Genomic DNA, 21,546 nt, shown 5'->3' on the forward strand with positions numbered 1-21,546 from the left:
AAAGCATCACTCATCCATTGGAATGTACTTTCCATTCAAAAAGTGGGTTATTAATTATTCATTCCTATTGGAACTGAAATAAGAACAGAGCTCACTGTTACGACCTGGAGCTTGACAAGAACAAGAGTTTTCCAACTGCTTGATTTCAATCATTTCCTGTGATCTTTGTAACATATTCCAAATCTCAGATTTGCAGCATTGAGAATCAGGCAAACTTTAGACTGAATGACTGTCAGGAATATTTAGTAAATGCCCTGGAATGACTGTTCGCTTTACTTTCATTTCCATTCCAGGCAGTGCATTTCTTGAGGATTATTTCACTGCATGGGTGGCCCGAGTACCTTGGCCCTCAGCCTGATGGCTCATTCCAACGCTCTGGGCAAGCAATAACCACCCAAAAACGCAAGCTTCTCTTTCATGCCCCAGTGGCATGAGTAACATCATTAACTCTTCGAGGCTGAGGTTTGGGATTACGTAAAAACCATTCGCCACCCCCCCCCTTAGCAGTCAGAAGACCTGAGTAACAAAGTGTTTGCAGCCTCTTTTCATGCCAGATGTGGTTGCCCTAATAAACAATCCTTGAGATATTTTTTTTCCCCAGTGATTACATTTCATCGGGATTGGGGGCTTCAAAATGGAAGCTAAGTGCTGCCTACTTCGAGTTCCAGCAGAACAAACAGGCAAGAAGAGACTCGGCTCTGAAACCCTCAAGACCAGGGGAAATGCGGCTGACATGTCCCCAGGAGCGAAAGGGCAGGAAAAGCACAGCTGTGCAGTATGGGGTTTCACGGGCTCCTCTGGAGATGAGCTTTCTAAAGAGTGAAAACCTTGCAGGACGCTGGTAGGAGGAGACACAGGAACACATTTCCTACGGGCCTTGGGCCTGCGCCGGGACCAACCAGAGGCCGGCGCTCGGGCACTGCGGGTTCCGCGCGCCATCTGGTGGCTCCGGGCTTGCATTGCAGGCACCATCCCCGCTTTCGCCCCATCGGGGCGTCGTTGCCGCAAGGAGGGCTTAGAGGGCTTTGAAGTCCTGTTGGGAGGTGATCACCAGGGCCCCAGAGGAAGACACCAAAGGCCAGGTGTTCTGAATTCCATTACTTATTCTACAACAGGATACTGAGGCCCCAGTTTCTCCCGGAAAACAGAGATAACTACCCTTCCTCTGACACAGCACCGTGAGCAATCATCTCTGAGCTGTCTGGCCCTTCACATTCTCCTTCCCATGTCACCGTCTCCCAGCTCTGGGCACAAGAGTCCCCCTCTTGCCCCTGCCTGGAACAGACTTACATTCTCGTCTTAGCCTTCTGGATCCTCCACTTCCCAAGAATCAGTCCACAAGTGCCTTTACATTCCCAGAATACCTTTTGCTAGCCCTCATGTTTCCAAAGCATATTCCAAGAATATTGGATTCATTATTAAGAATTGTAACTTTGGAGCGCCTGGCTGGCTCAGCTGGAAGAGCTGCCCTGCTGTGACTCTTGATCTTGGGGTTGTGAGTTTGAGTTGGATGTAGAGATTACTTTAAAAAAAATAAACGTTAAAAAATTCAGGGGCACCTGGGTGGCTCAGTGGTTGAGCATCTGCCTTTGGCTCAGGTCATGATCCCAGGGTCCTGGGATGGCATCCTGCATCAGACACCCCTCCGGGAGCCTGCTTCTCCCTCTGCCTATGTCTCTACCTCCCTCTGTGTGTCTCTCATGAATAAATAAAATCTTTAAAAAATAAAAATAAATTTTAAAAAATTTTTAAAAATCATATCTTTAAAAAAAGGCATTCCACTTTGGGAAACTCTTGGTCATACCAAGTTAAAACATGTGGGACATCTCAAGAGCTTCGACCTTCAGAGATCAGAGCAGATTTTTAAGAAGGAACTACTGTTTGCTATATTGCTAAACTTACTTGACATCAAAACCTTTTCCCCATTCTTACTTTGAAGTGCTTCTTGACATATTGACTTGATAAGATAACTTTAGGGAGAAAAGTGTCTAATCTACTCTCTTAATTAGATAGCCATCTTTTCACAAGTGAAAGACATCTGTGTGAGTCTCCTCCAGCTGCCATAACAAAAGTACCATGCTCAAGGCAGAGGTGGGGATGGGGTGCTTACACAACAGAAATTTATTTCTCACAATCCTGAAGCTAAAAGTCTGAGATCAAGGTGTGGTCAGGGTTGGTTTTTCCTGAGGCCTCTCTGCTTGGCTTATGGAGGGCCATCTTCTCTTTGTGTCTTCTCACGGTCTTCTGTCTGTATGTGTCTGTGTCCTAATCTCTGATTCTAATAAGGACACCAGTCCTATTGAATTAGGGTCCAACTTCATGATCTCATTTAACTTAATTACTTTTTTAAAGATCCTACCTCTAAAGACAGTCACAATCTGAGGTACTGGGAAGAGGACTTTAATATATGAATTTTGAAGAGGGACACAATTCAATTCATGATGGCATCTCAGTTTTATATCTGTTGGAGAAAATTTGTGCATCAATGGGAAATTATGCATTCTTTAGGGAAGCGTCCCCTCAACTATAGCTAGGGTGTCAGATAGGGACTGCCACCTATGTTATAAACAAAGTTTTATTGGCACAAAGCTACACTCATTCCTTCACAGACTGTCTATGGTTACTTTTGTGTTTAAATACCATATGGTTTGCAAAAACCTAAAATATTTACTATCTGGCCCTTTATAGAAAACACTTGTCAATGCCTGGTCTAGAGCACATCCCTCAGGGTTATTTAATTCCATTTCTGTAGGGGCTCTGTCACTTTCATTGCCTTTGGGCTGTTTTACAACTCAGTAAGTTGTAGATGGTAGAGAGCAATGCAAAACAATCTTGATTCATAGACACAAAGCCAGTTCTGCCTCCACTTGCTCATTCCTTTCAACATTCCTCATCTATAAATGTGATGGTTCTTTGGATTCTCTTTTGAACTGGTTGTGACACCTTGCAGTGCCCTCATTAATCATGAGTTAAAATCTTTGACATATATTCATTTTATATCTGGATGAGAGTCATGATTTAACCTTTTTGAAAATTTTCCTTTAACACATCAACGTTATTATTCTCGGGTCTGATAATAGCATTGGGATTATGAAGGACGATGGTTTTGTTCTCAGAAGATGCGTACCAAAGCATTTAGGAGGGAATGTCAGGACACTTATAATTTACTTGCAAATGGTTCGGCGTATATGTATATATACACATGTGTGTACATATTCACATACATATAAGGTGCATGTTGAGGAAGACAGAGAGAAAGAGAAAGGGTACACGATAAAATATTAACAGCCAATGAACCTAGGTGAAAGCCACATGATGCACTAGAATGGTATACTACTCCTTCAACTTTTCTGTAGATTTGACAATTTTCGAAATAAAAAATTGGAGGGATAAGATTATGTCACATTCCCAGCTCTGCATGCAGCCAACCTCACATCTTGTGTCTGTGGGTGTTTCTCCAGTACCTCTCTTTTTTTTTTTTTTTCTTTTTTGAGACTTTATTTGTTTGAGAGAGAAAGTGAGAGACAGAGAGAAAGCATGAGCAGGAGGAGGGGCAGAGGGAGAAAAAGACTCTCAGGTGAGCAGGGAGCCCGATGTAGGGCTTAATATCAGAACCCAGGATCACGACTTGAGCCAAACGCAAATGCCTAACCAAGGAGCCACCCCAGTGCCTCTATTTCTTCAGTACCTCTGAGAGTAGCCAATTACAGATCTTTGTTAGCTACGACTCTGGAGTTGGTGCCACAAAGAATAGGCAAATGAAACATTGATGTTTCTATTGTCATGTGGCTCCATTTCTTTAGAGACCTTAATGGTACCAAGTGAACAAGATAATAAGGTAGAGATTTTTTTACTAGATTTCTCATGTTCCTAAAGAACTCTCTTAAAATAAATAGATATTGGAGTGCCTGGGTGGCTCAGACTGTTAAGCATCTGTCTTCTGCTTGGGTCATGATCTTGGGGTCTGAGATGGAGCCCCCTCCCCCATTGGGCTCCCTGCTCAGCAGGGAGTCTGCTTCTCTCCCTCCTTCTGTGTTCTCTCTCTCAAATAAATAAATAAATAAATAAATCTTGAAAAATAAAATAAATATTTTCAAATGAGCCCAGGATCTGAGGACCACTTAGAAGATGGTCATGTTCAAGCTTACCGTACTACTTTTGAGGGTGGGCAATGAGGTTTGTGTCTCTCCATTACTGTACAGATATTGTATTAACCCTCCCCCCCCCCCCCCCAGAATGGCATCACCGCCTTCACACAGTTAGGGACCCCATTAATTGTAAATTCGTCTGGTACTTGAGTTGGGACTGTAAAATTTGGAGCTTTTCACATACTTTGAGGTCTGAACAGCAAGGTATCAATGAAGGAAGAAAGGCAGCTAAATTCTCAAACATTGTGCCATTTAGCGTGAAGGTTTGGGATTGAAATTTTCTGCCTGAGGGAAGCTGAAAAAAATGAATTTTTAGAGAATGCTGCCTGTTTCTAAATCTAAAAGTCACACTAAAAATAGCTAATGGGACGGAGCTGCCCAGAGGCTTCTGGAGCTGCCCAGTGGGGCTCCGCGGGGGGACCCTGGCTGCGTGGGCAGCCCCGGGTGCGGGTGCGCTGAGCCACCGTGTTCTCCCGCTGCCTTTCATCTGCGCACAGGAAGCAGGGGCTGGAGCGGAGGGAGATGCTCCTGAGCTGTAGGAGGCCCTAGAGGAGGAGACCTTCGACCTCCGCCAAAGCCGTGGTCCCGAAGGGAGACTCACCATGTGGACTCAAAGACCGGACCACCCCGAAATCGACCAAGAACAATCGGCCTTTGGCCATGACTCACACTGCCTCGAAGGAAACTCTGCCTTTCGTTCCATCCCCACCGATATCATCCTGTTTAAGACACTGGTTTTTCCTATCTGGGTTATCCCCATAGCCTCTCATCTGGGTCCTCTGTATCTAGGTTTGCCCACTCCAGTGCACCTTACTAATGGACCCCAAATCATTTGACTGTCGTCCACTCCCGCTCAGCTTGTTCTAAGTTTTCCTGTCTGTGTCAGGATGGCAGAGGCAGTGGAATATTCATTTGTCTAAACCTCCACAGTGTTGAGTGTGGTGTCATTCCTGGAAAGGAGGTTCAAGAAATCGATTTTGAGGGTATACATTCAAAAGAATATTTGAGGGTTTATAGTTCCTCAAAAGCAGGGACTCAGGTAGAGATGCATATCCGTGTTCACAGCAGCATTATTCATAGCAGCCAAGGGGTGGAAGCCATCCAAGTGCTCCTTGATGGATGAGTTGACACATAAATGTGTTGCATCCATATGATGAAATATTATTCAGCCTTTAAAAGGAAGCAAATCCTGATGCTTGCTGCCACATGGAGGGATCTTGAAGATACTATGCTAAGAGAAATAAGCCAGTCACAAAAGGACAAATACTGTCAGATGTCACTCATAGGAGGTTCTGACAGGAGGCAAATCTACAGAAGGTGAAATGGTGGCTGCCAGGGGCTGGAGGCTAAAAGGCGAGTTGTTGTTTGATGGGGACAGAGTTTCAGTTTTGCAAGATGAAGAGTCCTGGAGGTGATGGTTGCACAAGAGTGTGCATGTGCTTAATGCCAGTGAAACATACAATGAACAAGGATTAAGATGGTAAATTTTACATTGATGTATTTTACCATGATTAGAACAGAAAAATAAATCACCTTCAAGGGCTAAATGTTGAATTAGGGAGCTCTTGAATGATTTCTGCTGCATCTGTGCGGTCCTGCTCTTTCAACAATCTTTTAACAGGCAAATCACATCATTCAACATTCCCTCCTATCCCCTGCAAAGCCCTACAGGGGCTTCCCACCTAGAATCAATTATGAAATTCTTAGCCCAACATTTTGGCCTTCCTGGCCTGCCTCATCTCACACATGCATCCCTATTCTTTTGTCTTTCCTCCTACTCCCTCCTGTCTCATGGTTTCCACAGTTTCCTCACAGTTTCCCCTGGCATTAAGCACATTCACACTCTTGTGCGGACAGACACTGACGGCCCCCAGCACAGGCCCTGGCACATCACAGGCAATCAGACATTTGCCAGATGAACCAGCCTGATGTCACATTGTCCTTTGTGTTGTAGATTCTTTCTGCCAGCCCCACTGTCAGAGGTATGACACGTGCTAAGACCCCAGGCAAAGTAAATTCATTTCAGGCTAGCCATCGGTCATCCCCTAATGCGAAAAAAGGTCAAAGTCACAGGCAATAACAAGTTCTGCCATCATTCCTAACCAAGGGGAATCAATATTTGCAAAGAACTGTGGTCAGGTGTTCAACTCACTGCCCCGCTTATTCACACAGACATTGATATTTGTCACAACATCGGCTCCAGATATAAAAAGAAATTGCCCAAATACTAGATTAAATGTTAGTTTACCAACAGCTAATTTTCAAATTGAATGCAAACAAGATCAAGGACTATTTCTTCCACCTCCCCTACAGACAGCCCCAGCACTCTGCTCCCCTTCACAAAAGGAACTGGTGTTGGTGATGGGATGGTCCATTCCATAACAACTTACCATTGTTTTTCTCCCACTGTTTATTTGTCCTTTTTACCACTTTTGCTCATACCTCTCCTCTCCTCCCCCCACCCCCCTCACTGCCCCACTCCACCTGCTCCCAAAATCTTCTTCTTCTTGGATCAGGTCTCCCAAAGTTAGAACATCATCCTTTCTCTGTTCTCACCATCTGCTGCTGGATAAGGGGTAGAGCACTGAGTGTGTGTGTGTGTGTGTGTGTGTGTGTAAAGGGTAGGGTGGTCTTCAGTTTTGAGGATGAGGAAGGAAGCAAGAAGAGGGCTGCCAAAGTCAGGTCTCTGGGTAGAGTACCTAAAAAAAACAATTCAATCTTTTTTTAAAAGATTTTATTTATTTATTCATCACACACACACACACACACACACACACACAGAGGCAGAGACACAGGCAGAGGGAGAAGCAGGCTCCCTTTAGGGAGCCTGATGTGGGACTTGATCCCAGGTCTCCAGGATCACGCCCTGGACCAAAGGCAGGCGCTAAACCGCTGAGCCACCCAGGGATCCCAACAATTCAATCTTTTGCACCAAAAAATCACCCCTCCTTTCAGCATTTCTCCCATACGGTCTTGGGTAAAGTGGCACTCTGTCTCCTTCCACTCAAGCCTTGCCTTGCATTACAAAGGCTCCCTTCTTTCCAGCACAGAGGAAGCAAAGAGCCACCTGAGAGGTAAACCACACTGGCTTCTATAAACCGCTTAAGGGAGTATAGAGTGGATGGATGCTGAACCAATTTATCTTCATTGATAGGTTGATTGAGAAAAGTTAAATAGTGACATAACACCTATTTCTTACAGACTCAGAAACACTGTAGTATTTATTAGCCAATGAGAGCAATGCTGAACTTAAAAAATAAAGCTATCACTAGAGAGATATGAGATTATCAACTGAAAAACACCATAATCTTTCAAATAAACTTCTAACATTCAGCAAATACTTTTTTTTTTTTTACTTAGCATTGCTTTAGCAAACAATGTTTTCAGAAGCACTTAACTGTTTGAGAGCTTTTGTATATCAGTCAACGTTCTCCAGAGAAACAGAACCAATAGGATATGTGTATGTTATATGCAGAGAAAGAGATTTATGATAAATTTGTTCATGTGATTGTGGAAGCTGGCAAATCCAAGCCTGCAGTGTGAGACCCAAGAGGGCCAGTGGTGCAGAGATGTAGTCTGAAGGCCGCCTGCCACAGTGTTTCCTCCTGTTTTGGGAGGCTGGTCTTTTTGTGCTATTCAGGCCATTGACTGATTAGATGAGGTCCACCCACAATCTGCTTTACTCCAAGTCATCAAATAATATTAATCTCACCCAAAAACATCCTTCAAGTTGACACATCAAATTAACCATCACATCTTGTATGTGTACACTGACACAAAAAGAGAACCCAGCAGAGGACATAGTTCAGTAAAAAAAAAAAAAAAAAATGTAGGTGCCCCACTACACACTAGGACCAAGGCTGAGAGCTGCCTTACAGAAGTGACACTTCTGGTATACTTTGTGGGGTGTAAACTACTCTTGCCCTAACTCAACAGGAAAACAAAATAAACCACACAATATCTTTGCATGAAATCTTGCAAAGTGTCTCAATAGTTCACCTTAAAAACCTTGTCCCACCCCCAGTGAAGAATCAGCAATATCTACTTAATGCCCTCTGGCTCTGATCCCAGGTATAAAAATTTAAATCCATACACCAAACCATCTCTAAGGACACCTCCATGTCTATGAGGGAAAGGAAATTTCCAGTATTTCAAGAAAAATCTCCCTGGGCATCAGCTACGATTGGTGAGAATTTGGCCTCGTATGTCCAAGTTTGGTTGAATGCAACAACCGTTCAATCGCTTATCAGTGGGCTGGCAAAATAGAGACAATCCATAATGGATTTTACCCCCTTCTTTATTGCAAATGCAGCCATTAAAGGCCCCTCCCATGCTCACAGGTTGGCATTGGCAAGAACTCCCTCCACTTCACATTCTCCCCACAGTGACGCAGTGCCTGCTCTGGAATAGCAATGCGTCATTTAAAAGGATCCTAGTCTGGGTGGCACAGCGGTTTGGCGCCTGCCTTTGGCCCAGGGCGCGATCCTGGAGACCCGGAATCGAATCCCACATCGGGCTCCCAATGCATGGAGCCTGCTTCTCTCTCTGCCTCTCTCTCTTTCTCTCTCTGTGACTATCATAAATAAATAAAAAATAAAATAAAATAAAATAAAAAAATAAAAGGATCCTAGTGTGACTGTATATCCTGCCATCACCTCCCAGGCAGCAGCAGCAGCAGCAGCAAAAGGAGAGATGCTGACAGCAAGAGCAAAGTTTGAAAATTCTGATTTGGCCTCAGAAACAGGAGCAGCAGCCTTAATCCTGCTCCCTCTGCCAAACTCATAGGGATGCAGGCCCAGGGATTAGAGCAGCCTCAGTGGGTCATGCTTCATTTGCTGAACGGGGAAGCACGTTTACCCAGAACCCCTTCTGTTTGCAGAAAAACAAAAAAGGAGAGGAAAGGACTTAGTGGTAAAAGCAAAGACAATTTTTTTTCTTTTTTAAAAGCTCTTAGATTGTGGTTGACTCAGTTGCTTAAGCATCTACCTTTAGCTCAGGTCATGGTCTCAGAGTCCCGGGATTGAGCCCCATGTCAGGCTCACTGCTCAACAGGGAGTCTGCTTCTCCCTTTCCTTCTGTGCCTCCCCACAACTCATGCCCTCTCTCTCTTATGTTCTCAAAATGAATAAATAAAATCCTAAAAAACTAAAATATAAAAACTGAAAGCTCTTAGATTGTGTTTAAAAGATAAACTGAGGGATCCCTGGGTGGCTCAGCGGTTGAGCGTCTGCTTTTGACTCAGAGCATGATCCTGGAGTTCTGGGATCGATTCCCGCATCAGGTTCCCTGCATGGAGCCTGCTTCTCCCTCTGCCTGTGTCTCTGCCTCTTTGCGTTTCTCCTGAATAAATGAATCAAATCTTAAAAAAAAAAAAAAAAAGATAAACTGAAAATGGCTGAAAATTTGGATGGATGGCTGAAATGGCTGAAAATGGATGAAAATTTCATAGCCCTCATAGCATCTCAGTGTTTCATTGGGATCTCAGGAGAGACAACACATAGCCCACCGAGAATGAACATGTCCCTCCTGGGGACTGCTGGTCACACCTCCTTCCCTCCCCTTAGTTAGGCCACTGACTCTCTAGGTTCTTCACATTTCTCTTTCTAGGCATCTTCAAATGAGTGAGGCAGTCCCAGGCAGGGGTTAGACAGTGTCGGTCTGTAATAGGCTGCTTTGCTGACTATCAAAAGGATGGCTCGTCCCCAAATATTTAAGGGTTTATTTCTCTCCTCCTCCCCTAATTTATGGTGAATATCTACCATAAGAGTGGGAAATGCATGAGGAAGGCCAGCAGTTCTCAGCCAGCTTGTGGAGCTTTAAAAAAAAAAAAAAAAAACCATAACACGGACGCTGGTACCCCCCTCTCTGAGTTTCTGGTTGGTTGAAAGTGAGTCCAGGTGCTCTGTATGAGCAAGCCGATCTGGGGATTCAAGATCCCTGGTGATTCTTCTTGGCACCAAATTGAAAGCCAACAGATTCTGGGTTAGGCCAACACAAGTGAAGATCTGACTTCCTAGAGAGGCAGAATTAAAAGGTCCATCTTCATGGGATGCTAATGGCAGTCCCTCGCAAACTTCTCTGTGATCACCCACTTGAGTACAAGCTGAGAAAGAGAGGAAGGAGGGATGCATGGCCAAGATGAATTGTGTTCCCTCCTTTTGTATTGGGCCACCAGTCCCAGGACTTAGCAACAGTGCATGTAGGGCTCAAGGAAGACATGATCATGGCAGTTGATTAGAAGAGGCTCTTCAGTCCAGAAACAGTGAGATCCTCAGAATCAATTGAGCTAATACTACTAAATAATGTGCAACTGGACAAGAGTTCTTGACTGTTCCATACTTGACTGTAAGTATGGAAACTCAAGGAGAGATGCTCAAGCAAACAGGGTCTTGTTTTTCTCATATAATAGTTAAGTCCTGACATAGATACTTCCCAGCAGGGGTTGAACAGCTTCAAGGAAGCCAGGTTCTTCCCATGGTTTCTTCTCTGCTACCTTTAATGTGGGGTCTTTCACCTTGTGCTTGTTCTCTGATGGGCTTGAGATGGCAGCCATCGGTCCAGGGAACATACAGTGTTAAGGCAAGAAGGAGTAGAGGCAGGTTGGGGTGCTGATGGTCTCTCTCCTTTCATCAGAAAGCAAGAGCTTTCCCAGATGTATCGCTAGCAGATTTCTGCTGAAATCTCTTTTTCAAGGACTGGGACACCCACAGCCAGTCCCCTAACTCTAACTCCTCCCTAAATCTAAGGATAGAGAACAAGATCATCCTGCTGGCTGCCTAAGCATGAACTGTTGCCCCGGGAGTTAACATGCCACCATCCGGAACAAAATCAGCTTTTTGTGAGCAAGGGAGGATGGAGGATAGATATTTGATTAACAACTAATGGTGTCTGCCACAGACCCCAAAGGAATTCGAGTCTTCTGGATGTTGTCCTTAAAACAAACCTACTCCTGATACTGCTACAGCAATTTGCTCCATGGAGATTCTCTGAGGGCTTTCTTGGGAGACATCACAAAGCAAAAATCTCAGATAGAACCTATCAAGCAGCTCCCTCCCATTCTTAGACCCTCAGAGGTAAACAGCTGAAGGCGCCAGCTGCAATCTTGCTACTAGTGACTATTCTTTCCTTCTATACATGTCTTCCACTTTGCAACTGTGAGCATCAAGGATGGAAAAGCACACTACATTGACAACCACACCATCCTCTATCCAGAGAAATGTCAGCTTCTAACTAGATGGGTTTTGGTGATGCGACTATGCATCCACTCCAGAGCACGTGTGCATACAAGATGCAGGCATTTACAAAAGGACTTTTTCAGTGGGTTTGAGCCCTGTGTTCCTATCTCGTGTTATGTGACCAACACTCACTATTTTTTTGTGGATATCTACTGTCCACAATATTGTAATGCTCTTGTTCACTTATTCCTGGCAGCAGCAGGGAAGGATCCAGCTAAGTACCTGCAGGGTGCCTCAGCAACTGCAAACAGAGAGCTCCTATAAACATTCCCATAAGTAAGAGACATTTGAGAAAACATTTACCTGGATGATTTTCCTTAACTTCACTTCCTCTTCCCCCTTCACCTCTCTTCGCTACCCTTACTAAGAGGAAGCAGTATTCATTGTAAATGGGAAATGTGAGAAGAGTCAGTATTAAAATTCAGAGGCACCGCCAACATTCACATTTATAAGCACACTATTTCAGCTTAGAAGGGAATCCAGGATATCCATCTTTAGAGATCTCATGGGAAGATTTAAAATACATGGCGTAGGCAGCTAAAGCCCATAAATTTGAATTATTTGTATGTTGCAACCTGTGTTGTAAGAGCCTAAGCTTGGTGGTCATTCAGCTGTGAGAGCCAGAGGTGGAGCAGGGGGCATATCCTGGGAAATAGCACCTCAGGGGCCATCTCCAGACACTTGCACCCACCAGACAAGGCACGGGCAGAGTCTCTTTCTCAGAAGCATACACATTTGTTGCTGGAGGAAACAGCATGCAGCAGGCTTTGGGTGTAAGGGATGCAAGAAAGAATGCTGAATACCTGAATCCTTGAACTAAAGTAGCTAAGAAAGCAGGGGAGACTCTAAAACTTGTCTATACTGGCACCTCTTTTTGCTGTTAAAATAATTGCTAGTCATAGACTCTATTCATTTATGGACGAAGCAGGAAAATTGCCAGGATTAGAGACAACAAATGAGTCTAAACTTCACTCTGTCACTTGCAACCAAACATTCACCTTCACCAGGATGAGTAGGAATAGCTAGAGACTCTGGGTCTCCCCTGAAAGCAGCATATTATTACTACATGTTGATCTAGGTGACAAGGACATCAGCTTTCAAATGCTCATATTGTCAGAGTAATTGTGTCCCTGCAAATTTTCTGACTAATGAATTTATCATACTGTCACAATAAAACACTGAATTCTTGGGGCACCTGGGTGGCTTAGTTGGTTCAGCATCTACCTTTGGCTCAGGTCCTGATTTCAAGGTCCTGCACAGTGGGAAGCCTGCTTCTCCCTCTCCCTCTGCCTCTTCCCCCACTAGAGTTCTCTCTCAAGTGAACAAATAAAATCTTTTTTAAAAATACTGAATTCGGGATCCCTGGGTGGCGCAGCGGTTTGGCACCTGCCTTTGGCCCAGGGCACGATCCTGGAGACCCTGGATCGAATCCCACGTCGGGCTCCCGGTGCATGGAGCCTGCTTCTCCCTCTGCCTGTGTCTCTGCCTCTCTCTCTCTCTCTCTCTCTCTCTCTCTCTCTGTGACTATCATAAATAAATAAAAATTAAAAAAAATACTGAATTCTTATTTCTCCAGGTTCAAGTGCCTACTGCATGGTTACCATGTTTCTGGTACTTTGGTGTGTAGAATATGTGAATTAAAGCAAAATCCTAATTCCCAAGGGGTTCATAAGCTGTGGTAGAGACATACATATTCATCCGCTCATACAACAATAATTTACTGAGTGGCTACTCTGTGCAACACAGGAAGTGCAGAGATTATGAGGCAGTAAACCTGACATATTGATTTTATACTTTTGTCTCTTGATGTTTTAGAGGTGACATAGCAGGGTGCATGGCTTTAAGTCAGCTCTGCTGCTTTTTTTGTTGTGTAACATTGGGGCAAGTTACTTAACCTCTTCCATTCTTGGTTTGCTCTTCTGTAAAATGAGAAGAATAATAGCACTTCATTTATGAATTGTTTTGAGGGTCAAATGTAATAATGCATATAGAAAAATATTACCATGTCTTCTTTATAGTAAGTATGATGGGTAACTGTTAGCCACTACTCTTACTACAACTGAAGGTTTAGAGACTACAGAAGTAGAAGCCAGTATGATTCAGGGCTTTGGGAGTGAGTGGCTTCCTGGAGATGCCTTGTAATTTGGGTCTTCATGGAGGAATTAGAGATGGTCAGTCAATAAGCATTGCTTTTATTCTTTTTTTTTTTAAGATTTATTTATTAGAGAGAGAGAGTGAGAGCTCTAGTGGGGCAGGGAGGGGAAGAGAGAGAGAGAGAAAGAGAGAGAGAGAGAAGAGAGAGAATCTTAAGCAGACTCTCCACTCCAGCTTGGAGCCCAATTTGGGGCTTGATCTCATGACTGTGATATCATAACCTGAGCCAAAATCAAGAGTTGGATACTTAACCAACTGAGCCCCTGGTGCCCCTCAATAGCATTTTTGAGGATGATAGAGCTAGAGGTGTAAGTGCTGGGATTAGTGTGAATAAAGACATAACTCCATACCTCCTCCCCATCACCTCCACTCCTCAAATTGTTCATGGTGGGGAGGCAGGTAAAAAAAGTAAACCTGCAATTACATCATAGCATGACAAATGCAGTGTTAGTGATATGCTAGGATGCTAGGATGTTTGGGGAATTTAGAAGAGAGTTACCTAACTTAAGTGGGGGTGGGTGTTGGTGGTGGGAGATATTAAGAAATGACTTTGCATAGAGACAACATTTGAACAGTGTCTTTTTTCTTTTTAAGATTTTATTTATTTATTCATGAGAGACAGAGAGAGAGAGAGGGAGAGAGAGAGAGAGAGAGAGAGAGAGAGAGGCAGAGACACAGGCAGAGGGAGAAGCAGGCTCCATGCAGGGAGCCCGACGTGGGACTTGATCCCAAGTTGCCAGGATCAGGCCCTGGGCTGAAGGCAGCGCTAAACCCCTGAGCTACCCAGGCTGCCCTGAACAGTGTCTTGAAAGGAACTGTGTCTAGTCAGGTGGAGTAGAGGTAAGGGCTTTCCAGATGATGGAAGGGCTCTTGAAAGGACAAAGTGAAAGCACATGGCATGTTTTAGGGACTTCAAAAATTCTGGTATATACTGGGCATGTGGAGATAGGGCTGGAGAAATCAGCAGGGGTCACCTCATAAGACATCTTGGATGTCATGCTAAAAAATTGAAACATTATTCTGAGGGTCGGTGTTTGATTTTAAGAAGATCACCCTGGTAGCAACAGGGAGTGTATATTGGAGTGGAGAGTGACTCAGGCAGGAGATCATTGCTGTTATCTTAGTAAGAAAAGAGAACAGTCAAAAACTAAGGTATTAGTTGGGGATGGAGGGACACTAGAATTTTAGAAAGATTCATGGATAGATTTGAGGAGTGGTGTATGTGAGAATCAAGGAAGGGAGTGAGGAGCCTATGGGCTCTCTGGGTTTTGACTTGGGCAACTGAGTGAATAGAGGCATTCCCCTTAGTGGGAAGAAGTAAGGATGCTGGGGGAATGAGGATATGGACTCACGTTTGTAAAAGTGTAAACTGAGACCGATGCCCTGAGTGGTATGCCAATGGAGATGTCTGGTAGGCAGTTGGGTAGACAGGTTTGGAGCTCAGGAGAGAGATCAGGGCAGGAGATGCAGATTTTCCTCCCCATCATTAGCATGTAAATGGTAGCCCAATCTACAGGTTTAATGAAGTTATTCAGGGAAAATTTATAAAGTGAGAAGAACAGAGGTCTGAAGATATAACTCTGGAAACAGGTTAGGAAGAGGAAGAGGAGTCTTCCTCCAAAGAGGTGGAGAAGAAACAGCTGGGAATGTCGGGAAAATAAAACAATAGGAAGAAGCTACGCAATGAGAAGCAGAGGAAGACATTTTGTGCTTTAGGAAAAGGAAATCCTTAACTGTCAAGTATAAGGACAGAAAAGGCAGCTTTTGTGGTCAGGAGACTAACCCACACCCCACCTTGGTGAGCCGGTGAAGCGGTGGCTGTGGGAGATATTCCTGCAGAGAAGTGCAAACATGTGAGAATGGGGAGGAGTTCCATGTGGCTGGAACACCAGGCGGAGTAGGGGGAATTATAAGAAGGCTGGCTGGCTTTCACCAGATGCCGAGAAGCCTTCAGTGCATGCTCCAGAGTCGGGCTTTCTCCTGTAGGTAACGGGATGAATACATGGGCCAATGTATGAGCATGTTTTTAATGAGTCATTTGTAAAAACTAAGGCAAAGCTTACACGCAGTGAAATGCAGAGATCCCAAGCTTTCATTTCCAGGAGTTTTGACAAGTGTGAAACCTACATCCTCACCAAGATAAAATATTTCCATTACCTCAGAAAGTTCCTCTGTGTCCTGTTTTAATCTCTATTCTCTATAGGCAACTACCATTCTTATTTCTACCCAAAATATTTTCGTCTTTTCTTGAATTTCACATATACATGGAATCATGCAGTACGTAAACTTCGTTCTCTGGCTTCTTTTGTTGAACATAATGTTTTTGCGACTTATCCATGTTGTTGCCTGGATGAGTAATTCATTTTCTATTGCTGAATAGCAAGCGTTATTATAGGAGTAGATCGCAATTTATCTATTCCTCCATCGATGGACATTTAGGTGGTAATAAACATTTGGTTTTAATGACTAATGTCGGCAAAAACATTCCTGCACAAGCATTTTTGTTGGAGTATGTTTTCGTTTATTTTAGGCAAATATCTAGGAGTGGAACTACCAAGTTATAAAGCAGGTGCACTTTAACTTCATTAGAAACAGCATTCTAAAGTGACTGTGCCACTTACACACCCATCAGTAATATATGCAAGTTTCAATTGTCCCACATCCTTGGCTCTTTTCAGTTTTGAAAAATTCAGCCATTCTAATGGGTGTGAAGTGGTATCTGCGTGATACAACGAATAACTTTTCAGAGGTCTCCATTTTCTTGTCTTCATTTGGTGTCGCTCTCAGAGTTTTGTCCATTTTTGTTTGATAGGTACATGAAAAATGGATGTTGAGGGAAACTGATTATTTACTGGCATATTATATGTTGAAGGCAATTGATATTTATTGACATATTGCGAGCGGGTTTACAATAGAACCATTTATGCATTCTGTCAATGAAAAACTGGATGACTGAAAGCGGGGGAAAAAATCTTGCATCTAAGATGTCCGGTAATTTTAAATTTAAGTAAACTTTCAATTACACAAAATCAAAACTATAAAAACGACTTTAAATGATATAAAATAACCTTAATTTTAGATGACTTTAAATTATACCTTACCAATTATGTTTATTACACGTCAAGCTCTTCGAAGGTGGGATAGTGTCTTCTCCACTGACTACCGGAGAGATCTTTATGGTTAGAAGGCAAAGAAAACCCAACTCACAGGTTCAGTTTGCCTGGGACTAAGCCAGGAGTCAAACCAGTTAGGGTCATGCTAATTAACGTGAGGCTTTGTTCTTGTACGTAGCAGTAGATGCTGTCATAAACGCAGGAAATACATAGATGGACAATCTTTGAGATCGCACAGAACACGAGCATCGTGTAGAAACACGTGCATGCTACGGCTTGGGCCTGGCAAAGGCAGGGGTGGGCCTCTTCTTTTCAGCCCTGTCCCCAAAACATAGCTAACGTGCTTTTCAGCGCCTCTGATCCATTCTCACGTTTCCGTGGGTTGGTTTGCTGCTGTTTGGTTTTGGGGGTTCTTGTTTGGCGCGCGTCCCTAACCATCTCAGACCCACCGTGTCCGTATCTTTGTGGGTGGCGCCAGCCTGCGCCTTGGTGACAACAGGCGGCTCGGTGGCTGTGAAGGGCACCCGGGGGCACCCGCGGCCCGCGTGCGCACCGCACAGCTGCTTGGCTTAGGGTCCGGGCAGGCCCACCTCCAAGCAGGAAGCGGTGGGAGCCGAAGCTCCACCTACAGTGACGTTTAACCGGGGGCTCGGGTCTCGGAACAGCTAGTGAGGGCGGGGCCGGGGGGAGCCGGCTGCGGGCGGGGCCCGCGCTCGGCCGCGGCAGGCCCCCTCCCTGCCGACGCGCGCCCCGGCCGGCCGCGCACGCGCACGCGCACTCCACGCGCGCGCGCACGCACTCCACGCGCACGCGCACGCCCCTCGTGCGGGCGCCGGGCGTCGGCGGCGCGCGCGGCAAATGGAGTGCGTCCTCGCCGAAGCGCTGCTGTCGCAGAGCCGGGACCCCCGGGCGCTGCTCGCGGCGCTGTGCCGCGGGGAGGCGTCCGCGGAGCGCGTGGAGACGCTGCGCTTTCTGCTGCAGCGGCTGGAAGACGAGGCGGCGCGCGGCGGCGGGGGCGCGGGGCCGCTCCCGGAGGCGGCGCGCGAGGTGGCGGCCGGGTACCTGGTGCCGCTGCTGCGGGGCCTGCGCGGGCGCCCCGGGGGCGGCCCCGACCGCCGGCGCGTGCTGAGGGCTGCGGGCGCCGCCCTGCGCTCCTGCGCCCGCCTCGCCGGGGGCCCGCAGCTGGCGGCCACGCTGGCGGAGGAGGCGCTGCGCGACCTGCTGGCCGCGGGCCCCGCGCCCGGCGCCGAGGCGGCCGTGGAGGTGCTGGCGGCCGTCGGGCCCTGCCTGCGGCCCCGCGAGGACGGGCCGCTGCTGGAGCGGGTGGCGCGGGCCGCCCTGGGCCTGGCGCTGGGCGCGGACGGGGCCGGGGCCGGGCGCGCGGAGGACGCGGCGGCGCTGGCGGCCGGGCGGCTGCTGCCGGCGCTGGGCCAGTGCGGCGGGGCGGCGCTGCGAGCCGTGTGGGGCGGGCTGGTCGCGGCCGGGGCGCCCTCGGGGCCGGGCCGCGTCGGGCCGCAGCTGCTGGTGCTGAGCGCCCTGGCCGAGAGGCTGCTGCCCGAGCCCGGCGCCGGCCGCGGTCCGCGCGCGCGCGAGGAGGGCCCGGACGCGCGGCGCTGCTGGCGCTTCTGGAGGACGGTGCAGGCGGGGCTGGCCCAGGCCCAGGACGCCCTGACGCGCAGGCGCGCGCGCTACCTCCTGCAGCGGGCGGTGGAGGTGTCGGCGGAGCTGGGGGCCCCCTGCACCTGCGGGCCCCAGGAAGGAACCGGTACTTGCTTGCCTCTCTGCTTCCCGCCAGCCCCGCCTGGCTTTCTGGGGTGCGGGTGCGGGCGGGGGTGCGGGCTCCTGCTTCCAGCCCCCGTGCCTGCCTGCTGTGTATTCCCCGGAACCCTTGGGAGCCTCACCTGGCGGGCGTGCGCCAGGTGACACAGATCCCTGCAGCTGAGAACCGTCAGCATTTCCTGACCTTTCTGACCCGGAGCAGGGCGCAACCCTGCCCCCGCGGAAGGATCAGGAACGTGACTGAGCCCCCAAGCGGGATTTTGCAGCCCAAGTTTGCGCATCTCGTGGTAGGTCCACCCTAATAGGAAGGAAGGGTTAGCATCCGTCAGATTGAAAGGAAAATCATTTACCTGTACTGAACACTGAGCTTTGAATGTTAGAATTCTGTCCTAGAAATAAATCATCACGTTCTTTGTAAGTTAACCTTGGCAATTTCCTTGCTGAGAGGTAGCCACAGTTTATTAAATGTATGGTCCTTAAGTCGATCTTCTGAGGATATTTTCGCTGTTGATTTAATAGGATGAGTCGGAATTTTTTTTTTTTTTTTTTAGCCTTTTGAGACTATGCTTCCTACTCCTTTATTACACAAGTGGCTGAACTAGAAGTGACTCCCTTCAGTTTGGTACTTACTGTTGATTGGTTTGTTCACGGAATTGTGTGAAAGCCTGCTTCAGTCATCTTTTTGAGTCATCCAAGACCAAAATAGATTGATTCAAAATTGTCCCAATAGATAGAAGATTTCGACTTTTTCAACGTAGCTGATTTTTGTTTGGTTGAAGTTGTGAGTAGATTTTCATGTTTGTCTGAAATGTTAGATTGTAAATATTTTGACAGTCCACAAGTCCCTGATCATCCAACAAAGAGTTTTCACTGGAGAACACTTTCTAAATTACCAAAATTAAAGTCATTTATTTTAGAGAGTCATTCTGCAGAGTTTTAAAGATACGCAATAGTTTTTGCTCCCTGGCCACGGCCAGATTCCTCCCTCAGTGAGGAACCACTTGTACCTCTTTTAGCTGATTATTTTGATACTTAACTCTGTGTCTTCCAATAATCTGGACACATCAAAATCATTCGCAATAGTTATACTTTGGTTTAATGTGATTTCAACATTTACAAAATTATGACTGATAATGCTGTTCACAGATGATCTATGAAGTGAATTGTGATTATCCTTTTTCCTTCCTGCAAGGTTTTCCTGGAATAATGTCATTTAAAAAATTGTTTGGTTCTCTCTATATCACTGGTTCGGCTTCAAAGTGTTAGCTAGTTGTCTGAATCTCCCTTGTACAAGCCAGATCACTTTCATGAAGAAGTCTCTTGAAAGCTCAGCCTGGTGTGCAGCTGCCGTTCTTAGGTCTGCCTTCACTTGGAATTTTTGTCTTGAAATTCGTATTCCCCCCCCCCTTTTTTTGGGGGGGGGGGTTATGCACTCGTTTTGATGTAGGCATCTTCCAGAGATAATTTTTATCAGAGCATGTTTGATAAATCCATCAAAGGATCCTTTGTGTCTGATATGTTTTTAAAGATTATTTGTTTTAGAGAGAGAGAGAGTATGAGCTAGGGGAGGGAGAGGGATAGGCTGACTCTGCGCTGAGCACAGAACCTGACGGGGGCTTGATCCCGGGACCCTGAGATCATGATCTGAGGTGAAACCAAGAGCCAGACCCTTAGCCAACCGAACCATGCTGGCACCCCGGTACATTTTTGTTTCTTTATTTCCTTCTGATATTTAATTCCATTCCCTATCTCTTTCTATAGGTTGTCTACCTTTTCCACTAGATCCTTTAACACGTGAATCGTTGTCATGTGTAAGTCTTCTACGTGGGCCGTCTCTAAGTTTGGTTTTGTTTTTCATTTTATCTCTGGGCAGTGGGGTCACTCTTTTCAGTAGAGTGAAGTAGGTATTTATTCCTAGAGACGGGTGCTCGTCCTCTTCCGTGAGACCGTTAGTGTTGGGGGTTGGGTCACACTAGTTTATGGGGAAGTTGTATTTGGATCTTTTTACTGGTATGGTTGTGGGGTATCGCTACCTTGTGTTTAATGTGAAGCCAGGAATCCCTAAAGGTTTTTCTCACTGTTCTTGTTTTTCTGAAGTTGTTGATGCTAATACCACAGATGGGGTTTGCTTCATGCTTTCTTTGGTCCTTCCCTTGGCGGGTAGACTGCTGATGTCTACTCCGTAGTGCAAGGCTTGAGATGGAGGGTGAAGGTGGGGGGATCTTTTCATTTCTTCCATTCCAGCCTCTTCTTAGGCCCCATTTGCCTGAAACTCAGGGTTCCAGCCTTTTTGCCATCTCTGCTCTCTCCTCAGTGGCAGATAACCTCTGCCATTCTTCCCTACTTAGGGAAGGGTGTAGGATTCCCTCAGCCCCTCCTGTGGTGGCTGCATTCTGCTCCTATCTGTGTTGGGGACCTTGACTTCTGGTTTCCTGCCCTCCCCCCACAGCAGCCGACCTGCTTTTTATCAGTGCAGGACTCCAGGCATGAGGGGGTTTCCTCCTGCCAGTATGGGGTTGGGGAAGCAGGTTTTCTCTTCATCCCCTAGGGCAGCCAGGTTTTGCCTGTGTCAGGACTGGGACAGGCGTGGGGGATGTGGCAGGGTTTCCTCCAGGGGCAGACAGCTTTGGTCTCATGTTGGAGGAGGGTCCTGGATGCAGATAGGCTTTAGTAGTTGACCACCACCTTGTACTCCTGTAGGGCTGGGATGGGTTTAGACCTGTTGTCCTCTCAAACCTAGGCGGGCCTATATGCCTGTGCTCCAAAGTCTCTTGCTTTTCCCACAGTCTTTCTTAGAGTACCTGGGGGATGCCCAAGGAGACAAACTGGTGAGTGGTTGCAGACTCCCTTGGGGAGTTCTCAGCTGTCAAACTAGCCCACACCCAGCCTTGAAAAACTCATCAAATGTTCATTGTCTTTTTTATCCCCCCTTTTTTTTAAAAAGATTTTATTTATTTATTCATGAGAGACACACAGAGAGGCAGAGACACAGGCAGAGAGAGAAGCAGGCTCCATGCAGGGAGCCCGATGTGGGACTCAATCCCGGGTCTCCAGGATCACGCCCTGGGCTGAAGGCAGGCGCTAAACCACTGAGCCACCCGGGCTGCCCTATCCCTT

The 21,546-nt window shown here is 46.5% G+C and overlaps 1 protein-coding gene and 1 long non-coding RNA gene across 7 annotated transcripts in view; one reads left to right on the plus strand and one right to left on the minus strand.

Moving 5' to 3' along the window:
* The window catches only part of LOC144312116 (uncharacterized), a 31,068-nt gene extending 13,705 nt beyond the window's left edge, over positions 1 to 17,363 (minus strand). The window contains exons 1-2 of the long non-coding RNA XR_013377556.1: positions 16,639 to 17,363; positions 6,633 to 6,847 (exon numbers count right to left, since the gene is read on the minus strand). This is a non-coding gene — a long non-coding RNA (uncharacterized LOC144312116). The remainder of the gene's footprint in view (positions 1 to 6,632; positions 6,848 to 16,638) is intronic.
* Positions 17,364 to 17,488: 125 nt separating this feature from the next.
* TARBP1 (tRNA guanosine 2 -O-methyltransferase TARBP1) overlaps positions 17,489 to 21,546 on the plus strand; it is an 82,553-nt gene continuing 78,495 nt past the window's right edge. For 4 of the 6 annotated variants that reach the window (XR_013377558.1, XR_013377557.1, XM_077894458.1 and 1 more), the window contains exon 1: positions 17,489 to 18,415. Coding sequence is in view for 4 of the 6 variants with exons in the window: in XM_077894458.1 (XP_077750584.1) it covers positions 17,509 to 18,415 (907 nt within the window). In the remaining 2 variants the exon portion in view is untranslated. Of the gene's footprint in view, positions 18,416 to 20,214; positions 20,241 to 21,546 lie in introns of those variants that run through there. The other 2 variants (XM_077894460.1, XM_077894461.1) reach the window with 2 other exon arrangements.

Source organism: Canis aureus, chromosome 4 (assembly GCF_053574225.1).
Source record: "Canis aureus isolate CA01 chromosome 4, VMU_Caureus_v.1.0, whole genome shotgun sequence".
In the NCBI taxonomy this organism is placed as follows: Eukaryota; Metazoa; Chordata; class Mammalia; order Carnivora; family Canidae; genus Canis; species Canis aureus.